The sequence below is a fragment of the Plectropomus leopardus genome, chromosome 12 (genome assembly GCF_008729295.1).
Source record: "Plectropomus leopardus isolate mb chromosome 12, YSFRI_Pleo_2.0, whole genome shotgun sequence".
Taxonomy (NCBI): domain Eukaryota; kingdom Metazoa; phylum Chordata; class Actinopteri; order Perciformes; family Serranidae; genus Plectropomus; species Plectropomus leopardus.
In genome coordinates this window covers 6,596,419-6,624,009 of record NC_056474.1, presented here as the reverse complement: position 1 = coordinate 6,624,009, position 27,591 = coordinate 6,596,419, and the positions used below count along the sequence as shown (strand labels likewise).

Here is a 27,591-nt window from a genome sequence, read left to right as displayed (position 1 = left end):
GGGATAAAGTATTAATTAGGGCAAGATTATTTTAATATTTACTTTAAAGTTTTCATGGTATGAAAACAAAGTACATAACCTAGAAAGTAAAGTTGTTCTCCATCATATAAAAAATTTACAGTTCAAAGTAGATTGGTTGTAATAGTACGGTGAAGAGAAATAACAAATACTTAGTTACCTATTCTGAAATTCCAAAAGCTCTGCATTGATCTTCTCAATATCCACATCTGTCCACAGAATGTTGTAGTACCCGCTAATCTTACTCATCACTGCATCATAAAGGCTGTAGAGTTTCTGTAGCAGGTCCAGCTCTTTTCTAAAACAATCCAAGGAAACCGTACATCAGTTAGTCTAAATACATTATGAAATACCATAAACATTAACAACTGATCATTTATGATTAACTGATCATTTTCATTGTTCTGGCAATGAAGGGCAAGCATTTGTAGAGTGTCAACATACTTTTTCTTTTGAAGACATTCATAATTTGTGACTGGCAAGCCAAGAAGCTGCTCCCCAGAGGTATATGTGGTGAAATTTTTCCACAGTTCTTCAAATCTAACCTGAGTTAAAAAGAAATTAAAGGTCAGCAGTAAAAATGCACTTTAAATCTAATCTCTGAGAGGTAAGATATATTTTTGTTTTTACTGAGCAAAACTTAAAACATCCACCTACTTTTAAACATTGTAAGATTAAAGGTTTAAAAAATGAAACAGAAATGCCATTATCAAAAATGTTTAAAAATTATACTTTTTACAATTTTAATAAAAGTTAACCTGAAACTGAAATGTCATTACTGTGCCACATAATGCATGCAGTGTTTGGCTTTTCTACTTGTTTAAATACTTTTCATGAATAATAGATCATTATATGATGGCATTAAATCAACCTGACAGATCCGGAGCCTGCGGCTGGCTTCTTGGGGAGCTATTCCATCAGCCATGGGACCTTCCTGTAAAACAAGACCATATTAACTGATTGATTAATTTAAATTGGTTGACTGAAAATGTACTAACACTTACAAGATATAAAGATTCTCAGATTACTTACTGAATCATATTGTTTCATAAAAGTGCCAACATCATTTTGGAAAATGGTGACACACTCCAGAAGGTTCTGTTTGAATGTGGGCTGCTTACGAACGAGTTCATCTTGCACTGATCTCTGGGAAAGTCAGGAATCAAAAACCAAGATCAAAGCCGAATAACAGAACAAAATGTGATAAAATCCCAAATAAACAAAAAGTACGAATACAACAGTAATACTAACAGCTTTGGACTGAAGCTCTGTGAAGAAACGCCTTAGAGTGTGCACGCCCTCTGCTTCTCTTTTGGTCACATCGGCATCATATTTAGTCAAAATTTCATATGCTTCCTGTAAAATATAATATCATCAAACAGTGATTAACAGCTACATAAATCGCAACTGCAGGGTTAACTTAGGAAAAAGAAAAATGTTTGACTTTGATTAGACAATGATAGTGAAAGACCTCTCTGAACCAGCTATGACCATCTGCAAATTTTTGAGCACACACAATTAAGAGAAAGCATATAAACCTTGAATCTGATGGTGATAAAAATACAATCTACACAAATACACAAACTCTGATAACTTTCACAGGTAATGCCCCATAGATCATGCAGGGCAGTTCACTCAGTTTATGTTTTATTTTTTTGTCCTTCACAACACTAAACTCCCAGCTGCTCATCATTTAATTACTCTGTGTGTCTTCAATCACACAAAAGTTTTTTACCAAGATTTCTCCATATTCCAAATCCAGAAACCTAAAAAAAAGCTTAAATTCTTCCTGTGAATCCCAATTAGTCTGCTTTTTGATCAAGATGTATTTATTTATGTCAGTGAGACCACTGGGCTGACGCAACATGGGTCCAATGCAGAAATGCAAAAATAAAGTGCATCCTTCAGCGAATAAAAAAAAAAACTAAAGCAAACTACCTCTTGCTTTCCATTTGTCGAGACAGTGGTTTAAATGACTGCTGTTTTAAAAACCTTTCCAGAGTTGTAAAATAGCATCTTGTATAACAAATTGTTCTTTTACTTTATTTCCAGGATGATATATCATCCTCTTACCAGTACCTGTCACCACTGCCACCCTTGGTTGTTTTTTTAGGAGCACTCCTTTTTTTGGTTCATACATGGTCATTTAACCACTGCAGATAAAGACACGACTTAAGCTACAGCACATCCCTGAAAACAAATTTTTGTGCCATTCATACCTCAATGGAAATCAGTGTCATATCAGTTTGTATTTCAGCATCCCGAAGCTTAGACAGGGCTGCCATGGCACACCGCACATCCTCCAGGTTCGTCACAGGGTGAGATACTTGTACAAGGAATTTGTTGGTCCGTATGCTGATGTCAATCATTTTCTTCTTGTACTTCTCTTTCAGGTATTTGCACAACAGTTTCTTCCAGGCTTTGGTTTCAACTGTCAAAGACTTCTTTAATGGCTCTGTATACAAAAGATACAATTTATAGTGCAGAATGTGCATCCCTCCCCTCTCCAATAGTTCTCAGACCAAGCACAGCCTCCAAGTGATGACATAACTGACTAAAACATTTTGCTATAAATTGAAATGTTTCCAATGACAGAGTAAATGTTTCCTCTCAGGTCAGAATGTTTCTTGTTAATGCTGTAAAGCTCTAACTATCTGTCTTCATTCTTCAGTGGAATTTGACCCAGCAGCACACAATGTAACATTTAGTGTATAGGCCAGGAAAAAACAAAACAGAAAGGGTTCTTACAGTTCATTTAGTTGTCAAGAGCACATTAGACTACTTTACCTGTTGACAGTTCAATAGAGTCCAAAATAATGATGGGTTTGATGTCATCAATTTCTTGTTCAACTGAGTCATAGCGCTGAATTTCTGATTTGATCTGGATCAAGGATGGATTGCTATCCATGAATTCCTTTTGAAGAATTTGTTAACATTATGTTAGTATTATAGGAAACATGTTTGTCAGAAGCCAAAACAAGAACACAAGATAACAAACCTTGACTTTGAGGTTCCTGTCCTCATCCCAGATCACTCTGAAAGGACTGAACTGCTTCAGAACATCAGCTGCTTCTCCTCTTTTGGAGCTGATCGCTGATTTTAGAATGAGCACAACCTTTTTGATGTCTTTGTGTTCAGCAACTCTGTGGTAGAAATTATCTTTTTCTCCACCTATAAGATCATCACATACAGTGAAAACACACAAAAATAACCAAAACTGTTACTAAAAAAAATTATATTCACCCAAACTAAAAAAGGGCTAAAAATTATGATTACTCTCAAAACAAAACAAAAAAATCAACAAATCCAATACTTAATTTGCTTAAACTAACTGCATACACTTTTGTGTAAATTCAAGCTCGTCATTTACTAAAGATCCACATATTTTCAGTATATCTAGGATATTTTAAGACATTTCTGACAACTTTTCATGTTGTTTTTTTATCCTTGTGCATACTGATAATGACTTACCTTTGTTATTTATACCATCACTACTGTACTCCCACTGCCATGAAACGCCCTTGCTAATATCCAGCACCAAGTTGATTAATCGATTTACGGCCTGTTGCATAAGATCTACTGTGGGGATTATTTCCTGACAACAACAAATATCAGACAGAGAAACACAATTTTTCGCTTCACAAGATTGTCAAGAAATTGTAGATAATCCATCTCATCTAAAAAGTAAATAGTGTGAAGTGGAATCAGTTGTGAATGGTTAGTAGGAGCTCACCACATCAGATATAACCAGCTGGATTTCACATTTTATTAGTGAGCCCATCTTAGTGTCACACTTTGACTTATGGTAAGTCCCAAAATTCCCATTTTGTGATGTTGATCTGTAAGGAATCAAATAATTTCTCTAAGATGTTGGACTTTTTTTACATACTGAATAACAGACATACTTACGTAGAGCCACAAATTCTCCTTTTCAGGGTCTCCAGAGACAGTTTGGTTGTTTTGACCAGTGTGACTAACACCCTTGCACTGAGGTACTCATAAATCTTCTTAAACTCCTAAAATTAAGCATTTTATTGGAAGCATTAACATATTTGTTGGAATGCTGCATATAAGAGCAATGTTTGGTGTTGGTAGGAAAAAACTACCTTTTCAAATGCAATTGCTTTATGTCTGTCTGGCCCTTCTAAATTCATTCCCTCTTCTTCATTAGCCTTCCTCTGGCTCTCTTCTGAAAATGTCACAGTCCTCCGTCCTAAAATGTTCAAAGAAAGAAAAAATACACAGACACCACACACAAACATAGAACATATTTAAATTGTGGGAACTGCATAACTGTTATTCAAATACTTCTATATTATTTACACTTTACACTTGGGAACACTTAGGATATAAGAGCACCTGAAACGGGTCTTTCGGCAGTCTTCTTGGTGACTTTTGTTTCATAAATGGCACTGAACACATTGTTCAGCTCCTTTATTGCTTCTTTAATACGACTACTTTTGCAGTCCAACGTCTTTGCCCACTCTTTACACAGATTCTAAAATAAATAAATAAAAATAAAATATGAGTGGATTGGTGAACACAATTCATCTTTCCTTTAAAAAGCACTTAAAAACAATAACCAGGCCTTTATTTTGGTCTCTTGGGGGACAAGTTGTGGTCACCATATTGATATATTGTCATCTTTTAAAATGGTAAGAGATGCCTATGTGCATGTCCAGTAGTTACAGAGCAACACATGTAAGATGAATGTAAGTCTAAAACTCATTCTCTCTTAGCTGTTTTTGTCTCTATCAACTCCTAACAGAAGTATCTGGATCTTTAGCTGCTAAATGCTCCAATATATTCACCAGCTAGTCAGTGACTGTGTCCGTTTACTGCTGAGCTGGTTGCGTAAAGTGGGTTTTCAGTGCTTTTTCAGCTGAAAACAGCTGCCTGACACAACTTAGAATAATGAGCGTGGTGAGACTGAACTAGGAAAAGCTAAACAATGCTATGAAACTCAGCATATAGATTGATGAATTTTTGTAGGTTTATCACTACAAGCGACCCCTTTTCACATTGCCATAGTTTTTATATTGTGAACTGATACACTGGCTTTATAAAAAATATCTATTACAGTAACTTTAAGAATTAATATAATAGAGTAACATTAACAATTCATTTTTACTTAATGCCTTAATTTAGAGGCAAAAATAAGATAATAATGAAAAAGTGAAGTCCTAACCTCATTGCGGTCAATTAGGTTCTGCACTGAAGATGCATTTTCAGGAAGCTCAATCAGCACAGTCTCTGAGATTTCTTCAAGAACATCATCAATGTGTATCTTACAGATATCCTCCACCTGATAAAAAGGAATAAATGCCTTTTTATTTTTGTAGACCCTGAACAGTAAAAGTGTGACAAAGGGTTGCTGACTGGTGATGTTAATGGTTATTTTACAACAGCTATATCAATATACAAAAAGGAAAGCTAGCTATTGTTTTGCTTGGTGCCTAAATTCAATAACATACCTTCTTCACAAGATGTTTGAGCTCAAACAAAGCAGTGTCAACATTTTGGAAGAACTTGTCCAGTAGAAAGGAGGACCAGGTGAGCAGCACTGCCCCATGGCGAAGTGCAGAGTCCACCTTTTAATTTATCAAAATAAATGAATAAGTAAATGACAGTTTCAGTCTTATTCATAACGCCTGAAACATGCATCATATTTCCTAGTTTATACCTTTTTTCAACATAAAGCCCATTTGATTTTTTGGCAAGCAAGAAACACTTTGTATTTGTTTACACTCACCTGTGGCCCATATAATAAGCAGAACTATTTCTTGTTATATTTTTAATAACATGATATGAGCAACTCTTCAACGTTTATATATTTTAATCTGCTTAAATGTTTTGCTTTTAGATGTAATGTATATAAAAACTGCTTACATTTTGTATTTTTGAAGCCATCAGGCTGGTGAATTCCGCAGGTATGCTTTCACATGTGGACTCATAATCTGTCAAAATGGTCTACATAAAACACAAATAAGGCATGCGAGTCATTTATAGAAAAAGGTAACCATCCTTCTGTGTAAAATGCATGATGATTTACCTCCAGTCTGAGATGATCTGCATTTATTTTGCTTTCCAACTTGACCAGTCGCAAAGCCTGCTTTGGAACCTCCAGACCCATCTTCAATAAACACGTAGCTTCCCGAATGACCTCTGTTACTTTAGGATCAAAGTTGACAACTAGTTTTCCAGTCTTTGGGTGACGAACCAGCAGTGTAATGTTCAAGACTGTTGTGAAGTAGAACAAGGGACAAAGTATTTGAAAATAGTCTTACTTTAAGAGGGAGATCGTGTACAATAGGCATCAACACATTAAGTCAGAGCCAGAGAACCAACCGTATTCCAGTTTTGAAACTTCATCCATCCACGCTCTGTGGTAAACAGACTCATACTCTACAAACGCAGCTGCAGTATGATTGTACATTTGGAGCACATGTTGTCCCTCTGGGCTGCACAGGATGTCAGCGTCTTTCTGATAATAACAACAGACACAACGTTAATATACATTTCAGTACAACAATAATTCAGAGTTTTTAGTTTCGCTGGTGGAAGAAATGCAGGATTACTTTGATGTATGACATGGGTTCGTCTATTTTTCTGTAGAGGTGCCTGACCCAACTAATCCTGCCGGCCACAGGAGGCATGTTTCTCGCTAATGGGGGGTTGTCTCTCTGTGTGTCATAGTGCTGCAAAGAAAATTTACACAAGTACATCAGATTATTTAATCAAAAACAACAAAGTCCATATTTAACAGTATATTTGACACTAAATTAAAATGTGATTCTTAGTACCTGCTAACAATGTAAGTGTGCAAATGGTATACCTTTTTCACAAACTCTACTTCAGAGGCAAAATGCTGAAGAATGAGACCCAAAATGTTTGAGATTTCTGTGTCAAGACAGGGAAGGTTCAGCCTCTGAAAACTACAAATAAAGCAATATATTAGAGCTGTTTTATATCTATATATCTATATATATTTATTAGTTATAATGCATAACTATCTACAGTTTTTGTAATTATAGCACAATATGTATATTATTCTACTCTACTATATTACACTGACCGTTGCATTAGGGCCAGAGCTTGCTGAGATGAAAAGATCTTTGAGAAGCATGAACACATAAATGTCTGCAGCTGTTTCTGTAGATGCCCAAAATATAGAAATTTAATATGACAATCTATATTGGAAACAATACTTGTTGTTAGAAACTTAGAAATTAGAACAAAGCTGTACATACCTCAATGTGGCTGGTTTGCGCCATAAACCTAGCAAAATCTGTTTCGAATTCAACTGTCCTTGGAGCCAACATGTCATACTGCTTCATTTTCATATTACTGGCTACAGTGTTGAATTGTCTGGCCAGAATCTCAATGCCCTCAATATTTGATTTTCCAAGACACTCGAACATCTTAAACACTTGAATTATTTGTGTGATCTACAAAAGATAATGATTATTGTTATTTGGCAAGGCCTTATCAGAATGTGATTGATTTTTTTTTTAATACTGTGGACTGCACCCTTTCCAGTTGCTTGCAGAAGCCCTCAAACTTGCAAAAAATCTGCATCTCAGAAACCTCACAGGGTCTTTTTCCAGGTCTTTCCATTGTTTCTTTCTTTGTTTTCTGGAAGCAAGCCTGATATTCCTGATATAAGCAGATACAGTCCTGACAAACATAAAAGATGAGTGAAAACAGTGCCATGCTTTTGCCAAAATGTGTACTTAAGTTAATCAATGGTACCACAGACGATATCCATGTAGGTAGCTGTCATTATCACCTGCATTTTCTTGACGATGTCTTCTGCATCTTGGTCCCATATTAGATGTGTGCCGTTGTCAGTAATGTATGACCTGCATGCTGTAACCATCTGATTTGTGACCTGGAAGGTTTTTTTTTTAAACACAATAACAAAATTTCAAAGAAAACTGGATTCTTAGATTCTCTTAACAAACCTTTTCTCTGGCTGAATATAATAAACTTACTTTGACATACAGCGCGGATATCTTTTCACTGGTATTGTAGTACAGTGAAACACTGTAAATCATCTGAATGACATTGATGACATTCTGCACACTTCTCATCATGGTGACCTGAAATCACACATCCATGTATGTCTTCATTATTAACCTTCTAGTCAACAAGTACATTCAAAATGGAACAAACTTGAATAAAAGATCCTGTGAGAAAGATTAAGGGGGATATATTGGCAGATATGAAATAGAACATAATAAGTATGTTTTCTTTAGTGTATAATCACCTGAAAAAAAGATGATAATAATAAATAACATAATAATTATGAATAGGAACTTTGTTGTGGTTTTGCACCCTTAGAATGAGGCGTTTATATCTACATAAGGAGTGGTTCCTCTTCCACAGAGATCGCACTGCAATATTTCTACATTAGCCCAGAACAGACACCCCAAACACTGGTTCTAGATAGGTTCATTCACCTTATCCCATTGGCCACTGCAGTCAGCAGCCCCTCCATGAGAGCATCGATAAAACACTGATTTTTTAAAGGTGACACTGGCTTAATTCAGTGTTTTACGGGTTTAAATCATCTGATTTGTTTCGGAGAGGAGGAGACTTGTCATATCCGCTCCTTGCAAAAACCTCCTGAACGTCTGGAATTGCATTATAAGAGAAAATGGTGAGCTGGGCTGGTGATCCATCTCTGACATGCTGAACTGCTTTGGAGAGACATTGATTTGTAATGTTAAACTACTTTATTCAGTGTTTTTACCAATTTAAATCTATAGGTCTGATTGTTTTGAAGAAGAGGTGACTTTTATAGCTGTTTGGTAACATATTGGTCTCAAACACTTGATACAGCAGTTGCTGTCATAAGAACAATTCTGTTTTTTATAAATACAGTTGCAATAGCCTGATATCCACTAGAGGTCAGTGGACCTAAGATTTAACCTGCACCTGCTGAACACATGGGCTGAACACATGGGCTGCCTGCATCTAAATATTTTTACTTATTCAATATACACTGAATTCTACATTGACATTATATGGGGTGTAATTAATCCTTACAGCACTACAAAATGCATTTACATGCTAAGTCCTTAACAGCACTTAGGGCAGTCTTTTCATAGTACTTCTTTTAATCTGCTATTTTTGCAAATATTGTACCTGAATTAAGTTCCTACATTTTACAGTATGTATAAAATTATGTAGTAGGTAGATCCTCATTAAATCCTAACAAATACAACCATTCCTTAGATACAACTATGTCTTCATGATATCAAATAATCAACATACCGGATCACTGTTGTAAAGAGGTTGACAGACTTTCTCCAGTGTGTTCAGGAATTTCACATTGTCTTTTGCCTCGTTGGCACGATCTGTGATCCTGGCATCCAGCTCCCGCCACATCTACATGATTAAATATTTGAAAAGGTTACATTTGGAATGTGATCCTTCAAAAAAAAACCAAGTTGGTTATTGACTTAAGTTTTCAGATTTTGTGAACTAATACATATTTCTTATTATTAAATCTTTTTGTCCACATTCCCTTCACAAGTTATTGTACCAGAATGGAGTGTTTTCAGTTTGCAGAATATTAAAAAACAAAAATCAAACAAACATGAAAATAGCGTGCACAAATGTATGTTATCTTTACTTCGTAAAATGTCTTTAAAAGAGTTATTGATGAATCTATTTGCACAAGAAATTTTCATCCACGCGGTATGATCATGTTTACAAGGTGGGCATTGGATTTGTGATAATTCACCACTATAGCTCACGCAACTGTAACATTTTCTAGCATTAACTGTGCAGACATCTGACTTGTTTGGTTTTATACAAAACCAATGAGTCATATTGTGACAATACACACATCTAACCACAGTCAGCTTTGCCAAAACCATGCTAAAATTCTGTATAATAATTTCTTTAGGTATAATATCTAAGTGTACCTTCATAACCTTGGAACGGCTGATATGGAGCACCATTACCACTGCCTTACACTCGGAGCCTTTGATGTGATCGATGATGGAGTTGAACCTTAAAGACATTTTTTTCCAGTGTTCCAACTCGCTCAGCGGCCCTGCAGAATCAACCCCTTTCCTTAACTGATCACTTTCTATCAGGACCTAATGATTACAGACACAAGAGTGGTTAAAATTTCCTCTTACAGCACAGGAACTCTATAAATTAATCTACTATAAGATTATCTACTATAAGATTCATTTGGGACAAGATATGCTTTAAAATGTCAAATATGGTTTCATTCACCTTGGAAAATCTTTAATGTCCAACACATCATTTTCCATTTATATTTTGGACCAAATGCATAGTCCATAAACATGCTCTTTAAGTCTTAGTTTCATGATCTTTGATCCTGTTTTTGTTCACATACATGTGACCTCCTGTTATTGTTATGCAATAAATATAAAATCATAATTTTACCAACCTGCTCAATTTGCTTATACCATTGCATCAGAATTTCTTCCAGTCGATGAACCATGTCAAAGTTGGCAGCTGCAACTTTCATGTCTTCAACGCAGGCCAATTTAGAAAAGTCAACATCTGTGACTTTATGCAGATGAACAACACTTTTACTGCTCATCTGGATATCTGGGGTACGAACAAGAGAGACAAAGTATTATTTCATCAAATTTACTTAAGGACCGCCAGTTGGTTAAAACAATACTATCATGTAAAAGACAACAACATATTACAGTTTTTATCAAACAAGTATGATTTGCCAAACAAAAAAGTTAATAAATATTACTGTTAAAATTTCTTTTAAAAATCAAAACTTGGAAGATTAAAAAATTATGTAACAAATAAAATAATGACTTACCATCTAAGGAGCTAAGACAGCGTTTTAAGTTGTATTTGAAATTCTTCTTAAATTTTTCACCATGTTTAGACTTATCTAATGCACCCCAGTTTTGTGCGTCAAGAGCAGGTAGCACACAGTTGAAAGTATTGCTTATTCCTTTCAGAAGGCCCTCTCTGGCATCAACCATTGAAAAGAAAATCTCCTAAAAATCATAAAGACAGCATCATCTATCACTTCTTAAATAATGCAAGACATGCTTTCAATTGACAGGTTTACTTTATGTATGGGGTTACAAATTGCAGACTCCTGAAAAATAATAGCAACAACTTAGAACAATCTTCCAAAATATGGCAGTATTATGCCAATAAGAGCACTACAGCAACATGATGCATTTAATAGATCAGTTCATGATTTGTTAAGATCTGTATTTTTATCAAGAACCATCATTTCAGATATAAACCTCAATGTTTTTGTGTAATGAAGATAAATAGCCGTGGTGGATGTATACACTCTCTCATAACTTTATGTTTTTTGGTTTTTTTTAAAAAAAACAACTTATTATAAAAAGGCACTCTAACATATTTTTAATTGTTTGTTAAATTTTAATATTTTAGCTCAAAGTGATTAGGATTAGTTAATGCTCTAAAAAAAGAGAAGTAAGTGCACTTTTTTTTAAGATGACTTTTTGCGGGTTTTTTGCCTTTATTCAATAGCACAGCTAATCACAGCATTTGGGTGCTAAATTCAGATGTATAGTGCATATAATAAATCAGCATCTTTTATGGCCAAGCCAAAACTTCCTTTAGTATATTAATAATAATTCTGACATGTGCATTCAACAGTGATTTCATTAAAGAAACACACTTTCAACATACAAGACAGTCTTACCTCATGTATGTTTTCTAAATTCACAGGGATGTCCACTGTAGCCCGTCTGAAAGAGCAGCAAATGCCAGTAAGGCATGTCTGAGAAAGATCAGCTATAAACAGCCTCATTATATTTCCCCCTTTGGTAGTTCCAGGATATGAGCGTCCACACTCTGAAATTAAATCCAAATGATTCTTGATTAAATGAAAAACTGAAATGGACCTGTGCAAATGAGACAGATTTTATGTACTATAGTTTGATTATTCACTAGTATGGGGACAAATACAATCATTTAAGCAATACATTTATGCCTACCTATTCCTGGGACATCAGACTCTTGATACACAAAAGAAATGGTTTTACAGCCTCCTTTGGCGAAGAAATTATCAAAAGCAGCCAGCTGTAGAGCAACAAAAGACGGAAATTATTACTTTTTTTTTTTACAGTATGGTATAGCAACATAGGCATCCTGTCATCTTGAAACATTTATGGAAATGTCAAGAGCCAGAGAGCCATAACAATACTGTGCTGGAGTATGTCATAAATTGACAACAGAAAAACAGAGTGCACATTTCATGTAAAAGTCCCTGTGTTTAAGGCTTCTGAATCTTTCAGTGGTACTTTGGCAAAAAAAAAAAACAACAAAAAAATACAAAGTGGCAGACTGAAATACGCAATAATGTGACGTATTGATGTGTTTGAGATATTGCTACTTTCAGTATAATACTCCCAACAGTCAGGTGTAGGCAATTTTCAACAATCATGGAAACAACATAAACCTTTGTTGAGTGCCATCATGAAAAACAATTTGCCTGTTATTAAATTAAATAACAGGCAAAAAAAAAATTGCCTGCTATTCCCCCCCACACACACACACATGCATTAAGTGCCACATATTTTTACAAAACTAATAGAATGATTAACTACTTCTATTATAGGATATTCTGCACTGATTGTCAAAATCCATGAGAAAAAACTCACCGATGGAGAATCTAAAATAAATTCCTCTACTTCTGTTGGCTCCAAGGACAGCCTGTCTGCCAGAATGTCAATCATGTACTTGTGTGCAGAAGTGAGGAGTTTCTTTCTCTCCTCTCTTGCCTGCTTGTATTTGGCCTGGGGAAGGTTGTAAATAGTAGTAATTGTATTTGCGCATGTAAAAATGCTGAACCACCATGCTAAATAAGTTAAATTGATCATTAACTTGTATTCTGTAATCCTACATGTTAGGGTGTTAAATCCATTTACCTGAGACCCATGCTTGTATGCCTTTGAATCATGTGCATCCATCATGAGGAGCTCGGTAATATCACCTCCTTCACTGTTGGACACTCACCTTTTCAACTTGTTATCTCTGAATTTAAAATGAAAAACATAATAAGACAGCCACTTGGTGCTGGAGCCTAAAACTGACATTAAAGATGATGGGAGTTAATGTGTTAAAGTTAACTGTAACCTTACATTTTTGGAGTGGGATATGACGCACCTCACACACAATAGGCCTTTCTCACAGCAAAAATTTTGACTTGTCATAGTTGGAAAAGCACAGGTGAAACTGACAACATTATTGATGGCACAGTTTCATTTAGTGTCCCGTAAGCTGTTCCAGAGAGACAGCATTCACCATACCAGGACATCCCCTAAGTGGAATGTTGCCATCATTATCATAAACACACCTGTGCGTTTCCTAGTGTGACAACTCAAAATGTCTGCTGCTGTAAAACAGGTCAAGTTACATTACACACCAGCTAATGTTAGAGTACATTAAGTAACCACTTGTCTTGTGTTGCTGTCAGATGCCTTTCGCAAGTACCTTTTTAAAACATAGAAGAAAGGCAATGACCAAAATGAAAAAAAAACTAGTAGATTTCATTTAAAAAAAAAAAATAAAAATTTAAAAGCTACTAAAAAACATTCTAGGGAAAATACACGGAAAAATATATTAACATTGTGTATATATTTTAAAGTGGTTTACAGAATAAGCTCTTATAAGATCAGATAATTTCCTTCTTTTTTCACTCTCTTCCATGATTTCTTTTTTGTTCTAATCTTTTGGTAATTTTCTTGAATTTTTAACGAATTTCTTGCTAATTTTATATGGCTAAAATTTTTCAGTTTGCTAATGACTTCTCCCTCTGTATAGGTTTTGACTTTTGCACTGTTTTATACATTCAGCAGTTTAACAGTTAATAAAGTCTACATTTTGTTGGCTTTCTCCTACTGTTGTATATCATCAGCTGGCTATTTTTCATTGAACAAACTCTCATGTACAAACAGTACGGTAAGATCTGTGCATTACATCAACAGGATCAGGAGCATATAAAATAGACAATCACCAGCTAATGGTAAACACTGGCTAACGTTAGAGTACGTTAACGTTAATTTTCCTTTGAAAAGGCATATAATTGTTGAAAACATGTCATCCCACAAGTAGAATACAACCAGAAGCTAGCTTGTTGCTTTATTGTAACTTAGTAGCTAAATTAGCTGCTAGCGTTAACATTGTTATAACTGAACATTTAACGTTAGCTAGCTAGTTCAACGGTTTGCTGTTAGCTAACGTTGCCGTTAAAATATTCTTCGTATTATTATTCTCTGCCAAAACCCGGTCACTCACCTGATAAAAATATAGATTCCATTTTTTTTTAGTAAGCTCTGTTTTTGTTTTCAGAGTAGCAAAGGCTGGTGCTTTGTTTAATGACCGCTGACAATGAAGTTTTCGCCAAAATCCAACAGTTAAAACTGCTGCGGTTGTCCAACGCTTATTAACCAGAGACGTCGCGCGCACTAGCCGTTAGCTTTAGAGATGACGTAGTTGTTACCAGCGGTTAAAAATCTCCACGAGCTAGTTAGCAGTTAGCAGTTAGCTTATATTCGTGTCTCTGTTTGTTTGGGTTTGCTTGTCAAAGATATGGTTATTGATACATAAATATATCAGTGGCGGATAAAATACCTGAAAGCCATACTTGACCAGAGGTACAGATATCTTCACAGAAAATAACATTGGTAGAAGTTAAAATCATCTATTAGTATATTACTTCAGTAAAACTCCATAAGTGCCTGATATTTACTTATTTATACTTATTTATTTAAAAAATAATTTACTGATTTGAATCCTTGTTCTGTGCACAAAATGCACAAAATAAGGCTATAAAAATATTATATCTCGACATTGATATGATTTTCTCCTTTCATTAAGTTGTTTTTTTAACCAACATCAGTGCTAATCATAAATAATAAAAATGATTAATTTTCAGAATTTTAACCATTTAAATGTCAGGTTTTTGTCATGCTGCCACTTTGTTTTTAGATGGAAAAAAGAAGAAAAAACTGTTTTCAATATACTAGCCTACATCCAAAGTAAAAGTTGATTAATTTATTATCTGAGCCTGAGATATGGCAATGATTTGCAGCAACATTGATTGTGACAGTGCACCTAGTGGAAATAGCATGTATTTTCTACATATGCCAAATATGGTAAAAAAAAAATAAAAAAATAAAAAAAAAAAAGACAGCATCAGGTGGAAAATAGTAAAAATGAAAATAGAAAGGATTTTTGAATTTTCCCCATATATTCAAAAAGCAATTTTCTCAGGGCTCAGTGCTTGTGAAAGGCATCTGTTGTTAAATTTTTTGTGGGTGTTAGTCTGATATTTTTTTTTTACTATTTTCCACCCGAGGCTGTAATTTTTACCATTTATCTGCTTTTTTTTTTTTTTTTTGTTAAATGTATACAGAGACAATGTTGCACCTGTTTTGCCAATGTCCCTGCACTAAGCAATTTTGGAAAGACGGTATATCGCTGATAACACTGACTCTGAATTTTCTCTTTACTTGAAAAATGTAGCCTAGTGTTTGGTTTCTACAATATCAATAGCACAAAACTTAATTACATTTAATTTTTATTTTTATTTTTATATTTGATGCTTGGCCCCCCCCACAGGACTGTTGATATTACGACAGAGACTAAATGATCGAAATGAGCGCTGATCCTGGATCAGGCTGTGGAGAGGACATATGTTTCGTGGTCTACTGTGATTGGTCCAGACACACCGTCATGTTGACCAATGGGAGGCAGACATCTGTTCGCTGGAGCGACTCTAAAATATTCTCCTCTCTTCCTTTTCCCCCTTCAAGGTATTCAACACTGAGCAGGGACGCTGTCAGCAGTGAAAAGTTGAGCTGAAATGGGGAAGAAAATGCAGGTTTTGGGTGTCGTAGCGGTAATATTAGCTGTTTACTGCGTACATGCAAAGATTTACTTTCGGGAGGAGTTTCTGGACGGTGGTAAGTTGGGCACACTATTATATCACTAGGTGCAGGAGGTTGATTCGTTGCACGTTAGCTTGACTGTTAGCCATAATTATTTTCACATTATTCATCGTGAGTTTCTTATGAAAGCCTGTTCTCTTCACGAATGTGTTTGTGTATTCGGTTTTACAAAATAACGTACGTCCAGTCTCAGTCTTTTAACTTTAACTAGGTTGGTATCTGGCAAACTTAATCAAGGCCCCAAAGCTAGCAAACGTTAAACCCATATTACTGACTCAAGTTGCTAGCTGTGGCGTAAGTTACAGTGCACATGTGTAGCTGATCAAACGAATTTGTGTGTGGACAGTTGGGTAATGAGATTATTAGGAAAAAGTCCCCCCAGTGTTTGAAACTTAGCAAACCTACCGGTGTTTTTTCTGTGCAGATGAATGGAGAAGTCGCTGGGTGAACTCCAAACACAAATCTGACTATGGAGAGTGGAAACTGACTGCTGGCAACTTCTATGGAGATGCTGAGAAAGACAAAGGTAATGTTCTTAGTTCTAATCTGCTAATTTTTAACAAAAATAGCACGTGTTTTGGCTTTGAATAAGAATCATTAGTGTTGATCATGCTATACTCATTATGGGTAGAAGCCACCTGTCATTAAAATGTGCTCCTGATGTAAATACTAAATTAATATTTCATTGACAAAAATGAGCAAATGAACCTGATTTTACACTCTAAGTATTTACGAAAGTAATCAACAGAGACAGGACACTTTTTCAGCTCTTGTGTCAACACTCCCAGTGTACCAGAAGTCTGGTTTGACTATTTTAACTATTATTTTTATTTTATTGTATTTTATTTTATAAATTATTTTATTTTATAAATTATTTCTTTTTCTGGTTTTAACTTAGGTGTTTTTTTTTGTTTTTTTTTTTACTTTTACTGGTTTATTGATTTTATTCTATTTTTAGTTTTATTAATTTTAATTCATATGTATTATCCTCTTCAAATGGTCTAATTTTAGTATTTATTTAATTTTTTATTAGTTCTGACTAACACGTCTTTATATCTTGTATTGGTGTATTTGTCATCATAATTATTTTATTTTAGGCTTAGTTTTAATTTTAATTATTTGTTTTGCTTTTGTGTTCAGTTGACGGTTTTGTTATGTGCTTGCAACTTGTACCTCCCACTTTGTGCTTCCCACTGGAATGAAATGTGCTAAATCAACAAAGTTTTGCTTGCTTTTTAATGTAGTTCAGTTTTTTTATGTGAGGTTGCATTGGGTACTTTGCATAGACTTTGCAAACAGTGGATGTCAGTTGGCACGCCCCCAGTTTGGCGACGCAGGCACAAGAAACTTAAAAGTCTTTCACTTTCTTTTTCAGGTCTACAAACAAGCCAGGATGCTCGTTTCTATGCTGCCTCCGCCCGTTTTGAGCCTTTCAGCAATGAGGGCAAGCCTTTAGTCATTCAGTTTACAGTCAAGCATGAGCAAAAGATTGACTGTGGCGGTGGCTATGTGAAGGTCTTCCCTGCTGACTTGGAACAGACTGGCATGCATGGAGAATCCTCATACTACATCATGTTTGGTAAGGGATCATGTTCATCGTAATAAACAATTAAGATTACATAAGTGTTTGTAGCATCTACTGATTTTTTTTTTTTTTTTTTTTACTCAGGCCCTGACATCTGCGGCTACAGCACCAAGAAAGTCCACGTCATCTTCAATTACAAGGGCAAGAATCACCTCATCAAGAAAGAGATTAAGTGCAAGGTAATTCTGCAATTCTGCATCATTTCCTTATGACATACAACATGCTCTGCATCTGAACCTGTGGCTAAACACTTTCGTTTTCTTTAGGATGATGAGTTGACCCACATGTACACGCTGATCCTGAATCCAGATCAGACCTATGAGGTGAAGATTGATAACGAGAAGGTAGAATCCGGCAGTCTAGAGGATGATTGGGACTTCCTGCCTCCTAAGAAAATTAAAGACCCAGAAGCCAAAAAGCCAGAGGACTGGGATGATCGTGCCAAGATTGATGATGCTGAAGACACCAAGCCTGAGGTGAATAAGCTTGCTATTATAATTGAGTAATAAAGTTAGTGAACCTCATTCAGCAGGAAACTGAGCTTTGTTCTGTTTTGCACTGACTAAAAGTGCTGTTATGTCAATGCGAAGTGCCGACTGGAAGAGGAGTGTTTTTCCATTTATTTCTCCCCCAGACTTCTACAGCACGGGGATCCGTGGATCCTTAAAAAGTCTAAAAGGGCATTGAATGCAAAGACATTGTATCTTTAATTCCTCACAATGGCCGTTAAAGCAGTGGAATAATCCCACACACAGTGAGACGCCCAAATTTGGTAATAAAACTCACCAATAAATGCTAGGTAGTTCTTGTTAAAAAAAAAAAAAAAGCATTAAATTTTAATATCTTGAGCTGTAGGAGCCCTAACAGCAGTCCTGTGCTTTAAAGAGCTAAATTTACATTCAGAATAGTTTAACTTCCCTCTTTTTTTGGTCTTTCTTTAGGACTGGGACAAACCTGAAAACATTCCAGATCCTGACGCTAAAAAGCCTGACGACTGGGATGAGGATATGGACGGAGAGTGGGAGCCTCCCATGATCCCTAACCCAGAGTACAAGGTAGGTTAAAGTTGGATAGTCATAGTCAGGGCGTAGACACAGAATAATCTATTCTGCCTGAGAACTGCTTAAAATGTACTTTGCTAAGGCCTCTGCAGCCTGATGAATACCTTCTGTATTGCAGGGAGAATGGAAACCGAAACAGATCGACAATCCCAACTACAAAGGAAGCTGGGTGCACCCTGAGATTGACAATCCTGAATACAGTCCTGATTCAAACATCTACAAGTTTGACAATATTGGTGTTGTAGGTCTTGATCTTTGGCAGGTGAGAGAGAACAATCTTCTTTGAACAGTAATGTTGTTGTTGTAGTGATGCTTAAACTACTGTGTAACATTTGTTACCTTTTCTTTTAATCTCAGGTGAAATCTGGCACCATCTTTGACAACTTCCTCATCACAGACGACGTGAAGGAAGCTGAAGACTTCACAAAGGAGACGTGGGGTGTGACAAAGGTATGCTGGTCTTCTTTTTAAGCTGCAAATAGACCGAATAACAATTCTTCTTCCGGGTGGAAAACTGCCACGTCATGTACATATAATCAAACAGTACTGAGCAAACTCTGCCATAAATTATAAGTTTCGAGCCACTTAAAAAACACACATTAAATATAACATACACTTTAAGTGTATGTTATTTTTAGAATATTTTCACCACTTTAACATGCTGTAAAATTGCCCTCCCCGGCAGGGATATGAACACAACACTAGACTCGGTTGAGAAAAACAGTCACATTACTGAGTTTCTGGTCTGCCGCTGCCCTGATCAGCTATTAGGCTTGTTAAAGATAAACTGCACCACACCTGGAATTTGGACGAGAACCGTTTTCTGAATTTTCCAGCAGCTTTCAGACTGTGCAGGAGGTCACAGAAACACTCACATCCTGTTAGATCTGATTCCATTTCAATAAAATGTTATCATACCCATAAATCAGTTCATTCGCAGTCCCCCATTTTGACTCAGTAGTCAAAAGTATCAAAGTATCAAAATACTTTACAGGCGATCTGTGATTTCTTTTTGTGGTTCAACGTCCATTTTACAATTAGTCTCTCAGACTGAAAAACTTCGCCATCGGCCACAACATTTATTCTGTTACAGAAAAAAAACAACTTTATACCAGACAAATGAAACCAAAATCCATCAGGGACATGAGAGCCAGGAGTTTCCCATCATGAACTTTTGAGGTTTTTTTTTTGTTTTTAGGTGTTGGAAATATGTTTAGGTGTGGCCCCATCTACATCAGTACATTGTTTAGTTTCTGTGCTTTTTAGATTTGGTTCATATAAGAAGTTAGCAAAGAAACACAGTTGAAGAAATAAGCACAACTTAAACGTCAGGTCGGACCAACGTGTTTAACTCGACTGAAAATGACAACAGAAATAAACAAGTTTACATATTTCGGCCTTTTCAAACAGCCAGTTGTTTTGTACCCAGAAGATTTGGGGTTTTTTTTTTTTTTTTTAGATATTTTGGGGGGGTTTTGCCTTTATTTACATGATAGTGATGGCTTGAAAAGGAGAAGGAGGACGACAGGCAGCAAAGGGCCAAGGTTGGAATTAAACCTGTGGCTGCTGCAGCAAGGAAATAGCCTTTTGTACATGGGGCGCCCGCTCTGTAAGGCTGCTTTCAGCCTCAACAAAACATTTATTTAAACGGAGATGGTGGTGCATTGAACTCCATGTTGTGTTGCACAAGCGCACTGCCTTTTGATACCACTGGGTTTAATTCAGCTCAGTCTAATTAGCTTTTTTGGCATTGAAAACATTTGTTTCCATTGCCAAAGCATGTGTGAAATGTAAACATGTAAGTACAAAATGGACATTTATTTCTCTACATGTAGCTGTTGATTGGGTTACACATCTGACAAACCCACCAAACAGGAGAAGAGAACAGAGTTTGTTGGAAAACGTTCTGAGATTAAATGCGCTCCGGGTGAACTACTGGCCGACTCGGTGAAGTGACTTTTGTTGTTAGCTGTATTTCACGGTGATTCGGTCTGTTGTCATTTATCGAACACATGAAACCATTGCCAGCGACACACTGAATAGATTAAACGACACAGTTTGTGATGATCTAAACTGTCCCCTCAGGAACCAGAGAGGAAAATGAAGCAAGAGCAAGATGACCTGAAACGAAAAGAAGAGGAGGAGAAGAACAAAGAACAAGACACCGAAGTAGATGAAGACGGTGATGAGGATGAGGACGATGAAGAAATTGATGACGAAGAAAAGGACGACATGGAGGAGGCACTTTCAGAAATGGATGAAGAGGAAGCAAAGCTTAAAGATGAGCTTTGAGGAGGTGTGGCCACAGATTTTGTCTGTCCCTCCTTTAGAAACTCTGTCCTCTATTTTCCAGGGGTATTGTGGCTGCTGTGCATCCTTTCCCTGAGATTTGGACACAACCCAATTTTGGGGGGCTAATGTAATGAAGTGGGGCGAGTGGATGTTAATGGACTTAGTTTCTCTTCGATTTTGATCATGATATTACCCTGTTTCCCCTGAACTACTGGATTTATTTTAAGGTCCGTCACCTCAAAAGTCTATTCTTCATTTTGTAATAACAGAGAAAAAGGTGGCACTGACACCCACTGTTGTCTTGATTTTTTTTTTGACATCCACGTCAACTTTATATGCAGATTCCCTTTGCACAGGTTGCACAGTTAACTGGAAACTGATAAAAAAAAAAAGACAAATTAACATTCGCAGATAATACGAATTCAGAATTTAACATCATTTTGGAAAATTTATCTTGCAACCTAGTGAAACAAAAAAAGATGCACATTTATAAATAAAAAAAATCACAGAATACAGACAGAAATCAAGATGGTGACGTAACTTATTTTGGTTGTCTGTGGCACTGACTTTTTATTTCCCTCTCCACGCGTTTTAAAGCATAATTGAATGAAGTGTTTCGACTTAAATTAATCAAATAGGTGCAACAATGCAATTGTGTTCTACATTGAAATAGCACGAAAGTCTGGAGGAGCAGATGGCGAGCCCCTGATGTGACTCATGACATCACAAAAGGTCACATTTATTTGTATTGGGCAGAATGTTATTGATACCAAAGTTTTTATTAAAAGATTATAACCTTGTTGTCTGGTCTTATTGTGTTATATGCAAGTATATAGTTAAAATTGAATTATTATAATTATCTGACTCTGCACCCACATTCTCTTTATTTTTTGCAGTTGGACTCTAACTGTATAATAAACTTTAATAATTAGGACAACATTTCATAATTGTAGAGGTTTGACAGAGAAACCTTGTGTAGGAATATGAGTAAAAATAACAAGTGTGTATATATATATATATATATATATATATATATGAGTAAAAATAACAAGAAAAATAATTAAAATTTTATTATTAGATGCATTGACCCCTGACAAGACACTTAAGTAAAATGCAGATTTGGAAAAGTACTTAACATTAAATGATTCTGAAGTATATTTTTAATATCTATGATAATTATAAATATAGATTGATTTTATATGACAGATAATATTCAGTTGAATGAAGTGCAGTTATACATACATGTCATTGTGAGTTACACAATCATTTCATTATTTCATATTAAAATAGCCTTATTGTTCAAGTCCATTATTAAACAGTAAGCCATTATTGTTCATCATACGCTGAATAAATCATTAGAAAGTAGAAATTTTACTTCTTTTTTTCAGTATCTAAGGGTCGGCTGTTATAGTATGAATATTACTAAATAAATAATACAACAATATTATTAGTAATAGTAGCATAAAAAGCATTATATATTATTGAACAAAAACAATGCATATATTTACAGTATACTTTGCTAACTGAGAAAAAAATGCAAAAGTTAAACAATGAAATTGAATGTTTGTTTTTTCTGAACATTTTGCAACCGTCCCCAGGGCTGAGGTCAGGTGCAACATCTTTCATTCAAATACATATTGTAAAATATATGTCTTATTTAACATTTTTGAATTGTAGGGGTAAAGAGCAGATGTGTAAGTTTAATATATTAAACAAATGTTTGTTGTAGTCTAAATAGTCTCTGAATTACTGCGAGAAATGCAAAAAGTGTTGCGACCATCCCCAGTCTACCTTTAATTCGGGTCCCTGTGTTTGGTCTGTGTTTTTCCATCAGAGCTGTGACTTATCCAGACTGTATAACTGGAACAATATGGGTTTTTTTACTCTCTGATTACTCTCAGCCCCACTCACTCAGCGGTGGTGCCCGCGGTGTAGTGACCGAGACGGTCCACCCACCGGAACCGGGGCCCCTACGATCCGTCGCCGCTCGTGCCCGCGCAGTTAAGGGGCGTTTGCGCACTCCCGAGGCACCAGGAAAGATGGCGGCGCTCATGTCTCTCAGTCAGGTAACAACTCCAAACAGCTCAAGAAAAGTCTCATATTTCAATATTGGACATTAACAAGTGGCGGTGACAGTCGTTGTGTGTTCTTAGCACTTTACTGCTTTACAAACGGTGGAGAAAATTAGTCAGCGGAACCGTGTTAGCAACCTTTCGTTGTCAACTAAGTTTACATGTTAGCTAGGGTGAGTAAGGATAGCAAAGTTCCTGTATTAATGGAAGAGGAAGCTAACGTTACTGTTGCATTAAAGTTAACGTCAGGACCGAGGATGGTAATGATGAAAATATAAAAAAAAAACCGTTGTTAATTAGTGGCTAAAACTAAAGAAAAACAGCCCTTCTGTTCGTTAGCTAACGTTAGCCGCCAAAGCTGTGTTTTTCTAACGTTACTTTCAACGTTACCTCCCTCAAAGTAGCTACAACCGGCTAATGTTATAGCTATTTTCTAGTTTACTAACGATTTAATTTAATGTATATGCTAGTTGACACTCTTATTTGTAACTTGGCTGGTTTTATTTTTTTTTTTATTGTTAATTTTTTATAGTATTACATTTCATATTTCACATGCTACATTGTACAGACATGCATTTCATCTTAAAACATTGACCAATTATCATTTTCACATCATATTTAAAACATCATAAAGCATAAAAGGTCAAAGAGAAAATGGTTAAATTACATGGTGGTATTTTGTTTTGTTTATATTGATCATAATTCGAATTTAACACTACTGTATAGACATACATGTCATCTTAAAACATTGAAAAATTACCATTTTAACATCATATTTGACACAACATCAATCATAAAAAGGACATAAAACTAAAACCAATACAGTTAACATTAACTTGTACGAGGAAGATTAAAACCACAATATTATTTGTTTTTATGATTAGGTATAATTTTTCCGATTTTTTTGGAGCAGTCTTAATACCTTTGATGTTTGTTAACATTGTAGTTTAGAAACATAGTCAAAGAGATATTGTAGTTTAACACAAAACAGACAAATATTTGCAATATTCGTAAGCACTCACGCTTTATGGATGTGATATTTGTGAACAAGGCAGACAAGTTTGAGTGCATTGTTAGTAGATGGTGAGCCTGTATTACAATTTAGAAACAAGACCATGTCTTCCAATATTGGTGTCAATAGATCAACATAGAAACCTTAATCCAAATTTTCTTCGGAGTGAGAACATTCGTAGAATAATTAAGAGATTTATTCAATTTCTGTTCCAAAGAACAAGTTGGAGAAATGTGTTTAATTTTATGGTGTTATGTTTCTCTCCTGTCTGCCTCTCCAGTTATCAAATGGAAACCCAGCTTATGAGAGCTATTACAGACAGGTAAGGCTGCCGCTGTGATTTCCACTCCAGCTCTTCAAATGTTCATTCAACTGAATATTGTCTGTCATATAAAGTCCGTTGATAAATACAGTTGTGTCTGCTTTATCCACTTGCTATTGATTCTTTGTAGCTGGATCCAGTGGGCACAGGCAAAATATCAGCCGGAGATGCAGCTCAGTTCCTTAAGAAGTCAGGACTGTCAGATAGTACTTTGGGGAAGGTGGGTCACAAATTCAAATATATGTACACACAAAAACACACTCTTATAATCAGTCATTAGTTTAAAAAGCATCTTAAAGTTTTGTTTTTTTCCTTGTCATTTTTTTCCCTTAGATTTGGGATTTGGCAGATTCTGAAAGAAAAGGCTATTTGGACAGACGGGTAACACGACATTTCCTGTAAATTTGCTGCAATTTGTGTTGCTGATCTGTGCATAAATTACCAGACCTGACTTGCCATCTTCCTCTTTCGTAGGGTTTCTTCATTGCTCTGAGACTTGTGGCCTCCGCACAGTGTGGAAATGATATCAGTCTTCACAACCTCAACCAAAACTTAGCTGCACCCAAATTTGTAAGTAATGAAATGACTCTCCTCACAATGGCAGTGTCTAATGATGTGGTGGGGAACACAATAGGCCAGAGGTGTCCATACTTTTTTAAATGGAGGATAATGCAAAAATATGTAGGGACCAGTTGCTTCTAGCATTAAATGGTTTATAAGAATAAGAAATACTTCACCACAGTTGCTCTGATGCTAAGCTTAGAGAATTATAGAAAGTAGAAAGAAATACTAGCACAAACAAGGTAAAAAAAGTAAAATATAAATACAGTAATAAAAAAATCAGCACTTGCATGTGAATATTTAAAAACTATAAATATGTATAATGTACTGAGTGTGTAAAGTGTGTAAAAATATAAAACTGTGTCTTGTGCTACAATACAATGTATAAAACTAGTATGTAAAGTAAGAAAAATGAAATGAGTGTTTGATGCTACAATGTTCAACAGATATTAACATAAGTAAGAAGAACAATAAGAATATCCACAATATGTGTAGCATGTTAGATATAACCCACAATCAAGAGTTAAAAGAATATTGCACATTTGAATAATTGCACAGATGATTCCTGTAGATGAATTATTGCTCTAATTATTGTAGTTAAATAAACAGACTTCCACCGCTCTTGAAAGCAACAGTCCTGCTGCTGTTGGGTAACAGTTTATTTGTTTGTTTACGGGTGTCTGCATATGAAAACACATTAGATCCGCCTGCATAGTTCCGACTCGGTGCATGTTTACCAACTGTGTGACAGTGTGGCCATCACGAGGTGAACGGAAAAAATGCACAGCAAACTTACGTGATTAACCAGTATTGTGTGGAGGGCCACATATAGCATATTTTGAAACTGTATTAAAAGGCATTGAATTGATTCATCTAAAAATAAGACCTTAATTCGCATTAAAATGTATTAAATTGATCTTTCAAAAAATCTTTAAAAAACTAAGACACAGGAAGTGGGATATTATGAGTATTTGTTTCTGACTTAGCAATGTAAAATTTCAAAATATTAAATAATTGTTTTATTTTTTAAATTCTCAAATGCCTCTCGCATTAATGTCACACAGATCAGGATAGAAGAAGAACGTTTTAAAACATCTTTCAACATAAAATAGATTTTAACTTTACCAAAGGTCATGCTTTATGTTGCAATAAACACTTGGGTAAAATTGTGTCTGTTCCTGTTTTTTATCTTCAATCTTAGATGTTGTAAAATTAGTTTACAAAATAAAATTCTGAGTGACTTTAAAATGTCTTTAAAGGTCTTATTATTATTATTATTATTATTAATTATTATTATTATTATTTTATTATTATTGTTGTTGTTATTATCATTATTATTGTTTCAGTTTTCAAAAGTAACATATATAAGCAAACTAACTGGACATAGATGCAGCCATGTTAGCCTTTACATTTAAGTAAAAGGAAAGAATGGCTACAAGTAACAAAATGTTCGTGCAGCAAGGACTCAATCAATACTTAGTTAACAATGGGAAATGATATGTCCAAAAAATGTCTTAAATCTAACTTGCCTTAAGCTGTGGGAATCCTGTTGTAAGTCGAGCTGAGGGCTGTGTAACATCTGTCCTTGGGCCATGTTTGGCCCCCCGGGACAGATTTTGGTGATGCCTGAACTAGGCAATGAAACATTACTTCTGTTGCTCATATGAGCAATTAATGGACACTGAATGCTTTGAAAAGGGGTAATGTCTGATGAAATTGCACCTCCAACTGTATTTTCCCTGAGTTTTTACTGTGTTTGCCTTCTCTGCTTGTTGTATTATATCCTCACTTTATTTCTTACAGAGAGACACAAACAGCCCATTATTAACCGTTTCAACGACAGGGTCTGACTCACACTGGGCGATCAGGGTGAGTTGATACCATTTGTCAAGAATAATTTTAAAAGAAAAAAGAATAAAAGCGAGCTTGTCCCCCTAAATTTCATTTTTATTTCTATCCCAGCCGGATGAAAAAGGGAAGTTTGAGGGCATTTTTGAGAGCCTGTCCCCTGTGAATGGTCTCCTCGCCGGCGATAAAGTCAAGCCAGTTTTGATCAACTCCAAGCTACCTCTGGATGCATTAGGAAAGGTGATATTACTGGTTGGAATGATATAATAAATGACAATCCTCTGTCACATTGCAGTGGTAACAACTGAGAGCAGCTAAAACGTGTTTATTTTGGCATTTACATTACGTTTCTGTAGATTTGGGACCTAAGTGATGTGGACAAAGATGGACATTTGGACAAAGATGAATTCACAGTGGTAAGCTGCTGCCTTTTGTTTACTTTAAGTTTCACTGTTACTCAAGAATCAGAATCCAGTTTATTGACACGTAGGCATTGGTGAAGGAAGTATTACGACACTTGACGTTAGTAAAATGACTAAAACTTAACTGTGACACTCTTTCAGTAAAATGACTAAAACCACACTGTGAAAGCACTCTGATACAAGTTACTCCGTTACCCACAAGTACTGCATTAACAATAGTACTTAAGTAAAAGTGAAGTAAAATTTAAAATAAAAGCAAGTATTGCAAAATTTAAGGAACATAAATGTAGAATAAGATTACAATAAATATATGAAAAGATAACTCTTAAAAATGTGTACAACATATCATAATTGAAATAAAAGAGCTTTGCAGTTTTTAGAAGTGGTAGTTCCTGCATGAATGTGCAAACTATACTCTAAGAAATGAGCAGAGGCTCACGTTACAAGGACA

General features: G+C 35.5%; 3 protein-coding genes across 8 annotated transcripts in view; 2 read left to right on the top strand and 1 right to left on the bottom strand.

Annotated features, from left to right (window-relative positions):
* LOC121951217 (dynein axonemal heavy chain 8-like) overlaps positions 1 to 12,986 on the bottom strand; it is a 35,362-nt gene extending 22,376 nt beyond the window's left edge. Inside the window, exons 1-33 of the mRNA XM_042497469.1 lie at positions 12,942 to 12,986; positions 12,675 to 12,809; positions 12,009 to 12,093; positions 11,714 to 11,865; positions 10,844 to 11,027; positions 10,451 to 10,614; positions 9,954 to 10,130; positions 9,298 to 9,411; positions 8,013 to 8,120; positions 7,808 to 7,909; positions 7,549 to 7,695; positions 7,269 to 7,466; positions 7,094 to 7,170; positions 6,854 to 6,953; positions 6,597 to 6,716; positions 6,367 to 6,502; positions 6,071 to 6,258; positions 5,908 to 5,988; positions 5,493 to 5,609; positions 5,207 to 5,323; positions 4,378 to 4,516; positions 4,125 to 4,231; positions 3,928 to 4,034; positions 3,752 to 3,857; positions 3,490 to 3,613; positions 3,017 to 3,189; positions 2,806 to 2,932; positions 2,238 to 2,473; positions 1,270 to 1,374; positions 1,051 to 1,164; positions 890 to 952; positions 463 to 563; positions 179 to 316 (exon numbers count right to left, since the gene is read on the bottom strand). Coding sequence (XP_042353403.1) covers positions 179 to 316; positions 463 to 563; positions 890 to 952; positions 1,051 to 1,164; positions 1,270 to 1,374; positions 2,238 to 2,473; positions 2,806 to 2,932; positions 3,017 to 3,189; positions 3,490 to 3,613; positions 3,752 to 3,857; positions 3,928 to 4,034; positions 4,125 to 4,231; positions 4,378 to 4,516; positions 5,207 to 5,323; positions 5,493 to 5,609; positions 5,908 to 5,988; positions 6,071 to 6,258; positions 6,367 to 6,502; positions 6,597 to 6,716; positions 6,854 to 6,953; positions 7,094 to 7,170; positions 7,269 to 7,466; positions 7,549 to 7,695; positions 7,808 to 7,909; positions 8,013 to 8,120; positions 9,298 to 9,411; positions 9,954 to 10,130; positions 10,451 to 10,614; positions 10,844 to 11,027; positions 11,714 to 11,865; positions 12,009 to 12,093; positions 12,675 to 12,809; positions 12,942 to 12,986 — 4,187 coding nt within the window. The remainder of the gene's footprint in view (positions 1 to 178; positions 317 to 462; positions 564 to 889; positions 953 to 1,050; positions 1,165 to 1,269; positions 1,375 to 2,237; positions 2,474 to 2,805; positions 2,933 to 3,016; positions 3,190 to 3,489; positions 3,614 to 3,751; positions 3,858 to 3,927; positions 4,035 to 4,124; positions 4,232 to 4,377; positions 4,517 to 5,206; positions 5,324 to 5,492; positions 5,610 to 5,907; positions 5,989 to 6,070; positions 6,259 to 6,366; positions 6,503 to 6,596; positions 6,717 to 6,853; positions 6,954 to 7,093; positions 7,171 to 7,268; positions 7,467 to 7,548; positions 7,696 to 7,807; positions 7,910 to 8,012; positions 8,121 to 9,297; positions 9,412 to 9,953; positions 10,131 to 10,450; positions 10,615 to 10,843; positions 11,028 to 11,713; positions 11,866 to 12,008; positions 12,094 to 12,674; positions 12,810 to 12,941) is intronic.
* Positions 12,987 to 15,809: 2,823 nt separating this feature from the next.
* calr3b (calreticulin 3b) lies at positions 15,810 to 21,702 on the top strand. Its single transcript, XM_042497947.1, has 9 exons — positions 15,810 to 15,980; positions 16,390 to 16,491; positions 17,341 to 17,544; positions 17,635 to 17,729; positions 17,817 to 18,026; positions 18,492 to 18,605; positions 18,730 to 18,873; positions 18,969 to 19,061; positions 20,697 to 21,702. The coding sequence occupies exons 1-9, from the start codon at positions 15,881 to 15,883 to the stop codon at positions 20,901 to 20,903; spliced, it is 1,269 nt and encodes a 422-aa protein (XP_042353881.1). The 5' UTR covers positions 15,810 to 15,880; the 3' UTR covers positions 20,904 to 21,702.
* Positions 21,703 to 22,913: 1,211 nt separating this feature from the next.
* The window catches only part of LOC121951790 (epidermal growth factor receptor substrate 15-like 1), a 22,898-nt gene continuing 18,220 nt past the window's right edge, over positions 22,914 to 27,591 (top strand). For all 6 annotated transcript variants that reach the window (XM_042498266.1, XM_042498263.1, XM_042498264.1 and 3 more), the window contains exons 1-8: positions 22,914 to 22,969; positions 24,268 to 24,309; positions 24,440 to 24,529; positions 24,643 to 24,690; positions 24,784 to 24,879; positions 26,674 to 26,739; positions 26,833 to 26,958; positions 27,075 to 27,134. In XM_042498266.1, coding sequence (XP_042354200.1) covers positions 22,943 to 22,969; positions 24,268 to 24,309; positions 24,440 to 24,529; positions 24,643 to 24,690; positions 24,784 to 24,879; positions 26,674 to 26,739; positions 26,833 to 26,958; positions 27,075 to 27,134 — 555 coding nt within the window. In that variant the 5' untranslated portion in view covers positions 22,914 to 22,942. The remainder of the gene's footprint in view (positions 22,970 to 24,267; positions 24,310 to 24,439; positions 24,530 to 24,642; positions 24,691 to 24,783; positions 24,880 to 26,673; positions 26,740 to 26,832; positions 26,959 to 27,074; positions 27,135 to 27,591) is intronic.